Source organism: Eublepharis macularius, chromosome 7, assembly GCF_028583425.1.
Source record: "Eublepharis macularius isolate TG4126 chromosome 7, MPM_Emac_v1.0, whole genome shotgun sequence".
Classification (NCBI taxonomy): Eukaryota; Metazoa; Chordata; class Lepidosauria; order Squamata; family Eublepharidae; genus Eublepharis; species Eublepharis macularius.
The window spans coordinates 45,016,175-45,023,905 of record NC_072796.1 but is presented as its reverse complement, the minus strand read 5'-3'; the positions used below and the strand labels follow the sequence as shown (position 1 = coordinate 45,023,905).

Here is a 7,731-nt window from a genome sequence, read left to right as displayed (position 1 = left end):
ATAGCATGTTTGTGCATGCACAAAAGACAGACACACAACCAGTATCTATTTGTATACTGGTGCTTGATATATGAACCATGTAAGAGATTGTTCATTCTGTCAGCACTGATCAACTGTTAGGTGGAGGAAGAGGGAAGCAGGTGCCAAGTTCAGACTAAGCACTCCCCTTTGTCCCTTCTCTTGACCACAGAACAGGTGAACAGCATATCAGAGATGACAACATTGGTCATATGTTTTGGGCGGGGGGTGGGTGGGCTTTGCTAGAGCAGCAGCAGGAGTGCATCCTCCTCATTTCCTGGGTTGACAATGCTGCCTTTGTAAAACTATTTACAGAAGAATTCAGTCACAAGAAGAGGCAGACTGAGTCTCAAATCAGAATAGATCTGGACTCCGTGTATCCAACAAAGAAGACTTGGCTGTTTGCACAAGCTTTCTTCCAGGGGCTAGGGCTGCTGCTTATAGTTACGTGCTCCCACAGTAAGAAGTTCTAGTTGCAATGCTAAAGAGTATAATTTTCTTTGCATAAAAGAACATGAGAGAGAGAGCTTTCGGGTATCTTTGAACAATTTGGTTTATTTACAAATATATGGGCATTGTTTAATAGAAGAAAAAAGGCATTCAATTGGCAGGAAGCAGATACCCAGGGAGTAACTTGTACACCACCCTCCTCAGAGTTGCACCCCCAGTTCCAGGTAATTCCACTTTAAAATTCAGTTTTTCTATACCTTTGTCCACTCACATTGCAAATTGTTCCTTTGGAAGGGCAGTCTGGCATTTGGTTTCTTATGGAAGCAGGTTACCAGGTTTTCCAAGTTCTGATGGTATATCGTTCCAAATTTTTGTGAGACATTCCCAGCCATCAGAAGATCATCTCCCTTCATTGGCTCCCACCGATGCTCATCATAGACTAATATGCAAGTAGGTAAAGGTGCAAGCACCAAGTCATTACTGACCCATGGGGAGACGTCGCATCCTGACGTTTTCTTGGCAGACTTTTTACAGGGTGGTTTGCCATTGCCTTCCCCAGTCATCTACACTTTACCCCCAGGAAACTGGGTACTCATTTTACCGACCTCGGAAGGAAGGAAGGCTGAGTCAACCTTGAAATGGCTACCTGAACCCAGCTTCAAACTCAGGTCGTGAGCAGAGCTTGGGCTGCAGTACTGCAGCTTACCACTCTGTGCCACGGGGCTCTCACCTTTACCTAATATGCAAGTAACCAGTTTTTAATAAGAGATGGCCAGTGTTAAAGTGTTTTTGGAGGAAGCATGTGTATTTGGGTGGGGGAATCAAGTACCTGCTAAACGTACCAGTGTCATTATGCGTTTTTCAGTACTGCAAAATAATCTTCGCCCCCAGCACACATTGAATTCCATTCCAAGGGGCTGGGGGATTAAAAAGACTGTGTTTCATATTTTAGTTAGCGGATTTGACTGGCAGACATCGACTTGGAAGGTCACACCTGGTCCCAGGAGAGGGAGGCCCCCCATGTTCTATGAAACCGTTCACACAAGCTAATGCCACATTTTTTCCATGCAAGCATACGGGTAGATAAGTGATCTCATGAAGAAATGTGTGAACTCAAGAGTAATTGGATCATGGCAGATCCCTGGGTCCTGTTCACCAGAAAAGTTTAGCAGAAACTGCAGAAATGCACATAATTTGGCTCTGTCCACTTCATAACTGTTTCCTCCAAGCAAGTGTGGAGTTTTAACATTTGCATTTTCTCTCTGAACGCAGCACTCAGGAATCAAGGAACAGCTGGATCAGCAACTCGCAGGAATTGCCATGGGAACCTCATTAATATTCATAGCCATCAGCAACCCCCAACAGAAATACGAAAAGGCTCTCCATCTACTGGATGGATGATGCTCTACTCCTCTATGCACGCCTGACATTTACGCCAGAAGATGTTTCCTAGCAACAATTGATTTATCAAGGGCAGAGCATAAGCTCTGTGTTATTTGTGCAAGGATCCATGCAAGGATTCTTGCATGGGAGCAACAGCACTTAGATTAGGCTAAAAGAGCATTCTGGTTCTGGTTTACCTAAGCGCTTCCTACAGCATAAACCACTACCTGATACTCTGTTACACTTACGTTTATTTGCTTTTTCACTAGAAGCATGGTCTGGATTGCCAGCTGGCCATACTGAAACTATCCCAGTTAGATGCTTGGGTCCCCCTTTAACAGATGATCTGAGATGCAGGATTTAGCAAATGATGCTTTTCATGTCACAAAACTAAACATGTTCACCTGGAAAAATAGTTGCAGGTCAGAGTGCCACTGGAGGGAGAGCTCTATGACCAGTTCCAAAACTGGCAACCTGAACCACAGATTTATTCTATCACTGGAAAGCTCACTGACATGGTTCACCTGCTTACTTCCCTAACTATATAAAAGGCAAGCCGTATTAATGACAACAAATCCTGGTGCACCTCCAGAGGGTGCTGCCATGGTGGGAAGCCCAGGCCAGGATCAGGCATGGAGCAGAGGCAATGCCCCCCCTCACCCAGCTGGGTCTGGAGTGGAGGAGGTTGCAATGCCCGGCCCCTGCCATCACACGGCCAGGATCAGGAGCGGAGTAGGTGGCAATGCCTGCCATCCCTTCACCCTGCTGGAATCAGGTGCGGAGCACATGGTAATGCCCGCCCCCCCTTCACACAGCTGGGATCAGGTGCGGAGCAGGTGGCGATGCCCGCCCCCTCCTTCACCCAGCCGGGATCAGGAGTGGAGCAGGTAGCAATGCTCGCCTCCGCTTCACTTGGCCGTGATCAGGCATGGAGCAGGAGGCAATGCCCGCCCTCCATCACCTGGCCAGGATCAGCAGTGGAGCAGGAGGCAATGCCCGCCCTCCTTTCACTTTGTCAGGACCAGGCATGGAGCAAGTGGCAATGCCTGCCCCACCACCTGGCTGGGATCAGGCACAGAGGAGGAGGCAGTGCCTGCCTGTCCACTCTCCCCTTTCTAGAGCCCAATATATTTTTTCCCACAATGGGCTTTGTAGCTAGCTTAACATAATTTGCTTTACTCACACATAGGAGGTAACGTAAACTGATGCAATGCTGCTTGTCAGTGAGCCCCAACAAACAGTTCATCTTATTCATTTTATTTCATTTAGTGATCCCTTCTTTCCAGTAAGCCGTTGCTGAAATTCTATTTTACCTTTCTGAGGGACTGACATGGCTTCCGATTTGGCTCCTTTGTTGTGCCAGTAAAGTGTGCAAAAAATCAAGCCCCGGATCGTGTAATGTTAGTTCCCTGTGCCTTGGGATGTTTCACCTCTGGAGCCAGGGCACACAGCATAGAAGGAGCGTGTAGGCCTTATGCTAGGCTATTGCTTTAGGCCCTGATGCTGTAGTCTAGGGCAGCCATAAATGCCTGCTGCCTTTGCCATCTCCATCTGTGGCATGCTGCTTCAGGTTGGCCACCCACAAGGGTGTGCTCGTCATAAGGATTTTCATTTCTGCTTGGGTTACTGTAAGGACAGAAACCCAAGTGTCTGCTGGCAAATACATTATCAACATGGAGAAATAACATGGCCAGATTTTTGGCCTAAAGACACCCCCCCCCACACACACACTTTCCCCAAGTTTGGTTGGCGACAGCAGCTTTGTGTATGTTGTAGTACCAGGTGTTTTTTTCTTTAAAATGAAGAACACAGGTGTTCTATGTTCACCTATAGACCCATAGGTGTTCTATGTGCACAATCTATGTTCACCTATAGACCCATAGGTGCTGTGTGTGTACAATCCGCACCGGCTATGTGGGTAAAGGAAGGCGAACCTCCTCTCCCCTGCTTAGTTTCTCAACCGGAAACAACCACCTAGGCCCGTTTATCCCGCTGCCCTAATGTTAATAATAACTGTGCATAGTGTTTCGGATGAGATGCGCGGGATGAGCATATCGGATCCTGCACATCTTGGCAGTATCAAAAATCCCACCGCCCAGGATGAGCCAGGGAAAACGTAGACGGAGGGCCCCGGCTGCTTTGCAAGTCTCGCCTGAACCTGGGAGCCGAGACGTCGCCGTGTGCCAGTCATCAGAAATCTCTGCTTCGGAAGAGCCTACTTAGGATTGCGTAAGGTTAGAAATTCTAGCTTGAATCGCTGTCACGCCGGCCATATTGGAAAAACTGCCCGGCCTCATTACGCCCCCCCCCCCGCCTTTGCTTGCAGCGCTTCTCTCAAGCCTATCGATATTAAATTAGAAATCAAATCAGCTTGCTCCAACCAGAGGGTTTTTTTTTTAAAAAAAGCCCAGCACCCGCCCACCTTCCCCGAGAAGCCGCGTCCAGCCCACCAGCAGCCGCGCGCGCCCCGCCTCTCGCCAAACCGAAAGTGAAAAGCCGCCGGGCGCGCTCGGTGTTGCCGGGCATCGCTTGCTCTGCCCTCGCCGCGCCAATGGAGGACGGAAGGGCGGCCTCCCAGCCGGGCTCGGGCTCCACGGAGCCTGGCGGCGGAGAGCAGATCTCGCTGCACAATTTCTGCGGGCGCCTCTCCGAGCAGCTGGTGCACTTCCACGCCATGCGCCTGCGGGACTCGCTCTTCCTGTGGATCGGGGAGGCCCCGCAGCTCAGCAGCTTGGCCGTGGCCATGTGCACCCCCCGCGTAAGTGCCGGGCCGAAGGGCGGCCGCCTTGAGCCTGCCAGGCGGGAAGGCGCCGCAGGAGAGGTGTCGTTCTTCCTTCTTTTTCAATGCAGTTTGCAAGAATAGCCTTTGGAAAATTAATGACTATTTAACACAACAGGAAACCGATACGCAGCTCCGTTTTGTGCATGTTTACTCGGAAGCAGGCTGCATTGAATTCGCTGGAGTTTGCTTTCGAGGAAAAATAAACGGGGGTCTTTTGCCCGCCTACCCGCCCTCCCCTTTCTAGAGCCCGTTTCCCCCCACCTCCCACAATGCGTTTTGTTGTTAGTCTGGAATAATTATTGTACTGAAGGCTGCCCTCAGGATTCAAATTTGAGAGGCAATTTATTCGCCGTTTAGTAGGCTGAGTACAGTGGTGGATCACATGGTCTGAAGCGTCCTTTCGTGTTCTTTGAATGTTTTTCCCTTTTTGACACCTCCTTGGAATATGACAGTTACTTTTAGTAAAGTATAGGGGAGAGAAAATTCACCTATTTTTTGCTTTATTCTCAGGACTCCATTCCAGCATCTACGTCACTCCTTGGCGATGCCTCTGACAGCACCTCAAACTGTTTAGCTCAAAGATTAGGTAGGCATGCATGTTTGCTTGTTTTATAATTAATTTAAAAAAAAAACCTCTTTAGTACAATAAAATGGAAACAAATCCTTGAAAATATTGATTCTTCTCAAATTGTTTTTATTCCTGGAGTTCTTTGGCAAATGGTTTATTCCAGTCGTGTCGCTAAGTGCTGCTCCTTTTGCCTGGATGCCACACTCAGAGATTCGTTTCTCTTAATCATTATGGGCCATGAATATCTTTTTAATTCTTGCTAATCACCAAATAATTTAACTTCTGTCATGTTTTCACTAGTAGGTGATGGACAATTCTCTTGTTTGTTTTTATAGCCAGCAAGACAAAAAAACAGATTTTTGTCAGCTATAATATTAAAAACACAGACAGCAGCTTCATATTGCTTGTAGAAAACCGAATCAAGGAGGAAATGACAGCTTTTCCAGAGAAGTTTTAGCTTGGAACCTCTGTAAGCATGTCAGCATTGTATGTATCTTTAAAAATTAAAAAATGGATTTCCCCCACCTGTCATCGAGTGACTTTTATTGTCTGAAGAGTCAGAAAAAATTATTTTAGACTCAAGGGAACCAAACATGTTTTGTGAAATAGATCAAGTGTAAACATGTTCAATATCTTGGATTGGAGCTTTTGGCTAAGATTGCCATCTACAGGATATAAGATATATTGCACACCACTGGAAAACTTGAGTTGCATGCAGACCCAGTTCTCAAAAATGGCCGTTCAGGAAAAACTGTTTGTGATGGGTACCACACTGTGTCAGAGTGCAGATGGGAGGCTGACATTATTGCATGTTCCCCCATTCAAAGAATTTCCATGCACAAATACAAATGAGACTGAACCGACATCAATTAAAATGTATTGCCCTATAGCTTGTTTGTTTCAGGAGTTTGTTTTGGGGAGTAAACTTAAAGTGAGTATAGTTAGGGTAGCCAACCTCCGGTGTGGGAGTGGGCACGGCTGTCTCCCAGATATCGGTTCCTCTGGAGAAAATGGCTGCTTTGGAGGGTAGACCCTATGGCATTACAACCTGGTGACAACCTAAAATATGCCTTGGGTGCAATCTTTCAGGAAGTTCTCTTGCATAAACTCCACAAAAATGGATGAGGTTGACCTAAAAATACTATTCTGCCAATGAAGCTTTTGCAGAATTCTGTGCTATATCCCCCCCTTTACCTTCTCCCCCTCACTACATAGCCTCCACTGTTTCCCCACAAATAATAGGGAATGATTCCAAATGATATATATTGCTGATAAAAGTGTGATCATGTTCACAGAATATTTTCTGCAAGCATATAGTTTGAATTTCCTGGTATGCGTGTGTAAATTTAACTTTTTTTTAAGCCTTAACCTTACAATGAAAGCTATCTTTCATTCTGAAGTGTCCTAGCTATGCTACAGCTGCCATATTATAAGCATTTTCCCATACTGCATCGTGCTAATTGACTTTCCCCCCCTTTTCATTTCCTCTCATGACCTCCCTAATGTTCATCTTTCCCTTTCAAGGGTGCCTTGCAACTGACCCAGTGTTTCCATTACCATAGAGAATACTTACTGTAACTACCTTTTTCCTTATTCACCCTTCATTTGGTTTTCCACAGTATAACCCCAGATGCCTAAACAAAATGCTATTTTTTCTGGGTCCTCCTTGCTAGTGACGCCAACACTCTGGCGCACTCTCCCCAGGGAGATTCATTTATCCCCTTCTATTGACATCTTCCACCGCAAGTTAAGATTTTTTGGTTTTGTTTGGTGTTCCCTCAGTGACCTCTCCTTCCTGCTCAATGTTTTAATTGTTTTTGTATGTATTTTAGTTCTGGTTTTAATTTTTCTAATGATCTGTTGGGATGTTTTGGTTAGTTTTAAAATGTAATTTTAAAAATTATGTATGCTTTTATTTGTTAGCTGCCTTGACGGCCCTTGTGAGGGCAGAAAGGCTTGGTAGACATTTTAAAAAATAAAATTTCCTTGAGGTTCCTCAATCAAACCATCTCTCCGCTTCTCTTGAAGCTACCTTCTACTCATTCCAGCTAAGTGATAGCACTAACAGGTCATGATCCTAGGCGCACTTTCCTGTAAGTACAATTGAACTCAATGGAATTTACAGAGTACAGCTGCTTAGGATTGCTGCCATAGCCTCTTATTTACCAGAGGAGAACCTTAGCCATATTAACAAACTTTACTCTGTCTCAATAAAAACACTCAAGTTTCTTGCTTCTATCTAGATACTGTGCTGGCCTTTTAAAGACACACTTCTACAACAGGATAGAGGGATATATGTGCACATCATCATGATGAAAAATATTGCTTCAGCTTTCACCATATGAAAATGTCAGCAGAACTGATTACATTTCTAGGCCATTGACATCTTTCATTTAGGCCGATCTAACAGAAAAACAAAACAAGCATATTTGGATTGGATATGTGAGACACGGAGTATTGATTTAAAAGGATCTAATTTATATCTGTTATATAACTAGATGTTCAGTGGAGCAATTTTTTCTCTTGTCCT

General features: G+C 45.5%; 1 protein-coding gene across 1 annotated transcript; it reads left to right on the top strand.

Annotated features, from left to right (window-relative positions):
• The first annotated feature begins 4,342 nt into the window (after positions 1-4,342).
• Positions 4,343-5,725, top strand: PSMG4 (proteasome assembly chaperone 4). Its single transcript, XM_054985632.1, has 3 exons — positions 4,343-4,609; positions 5,144-5,219; positions 5,537-5,725. The coding sequence occupies exons 1-3, from the start codon at positions 4,403-4,405 to the stop codon at positions 5,656-5,658; spliced, it is 405 nt and encodes a 134-aa protein (XP_054841607.1). The 5' UTR covers positions 4,343-4,402; the 3' UTR covers positions 5,659-5,725.
• Positions 5,726-7,731: the final 2,006 nt, after the last annotated feature.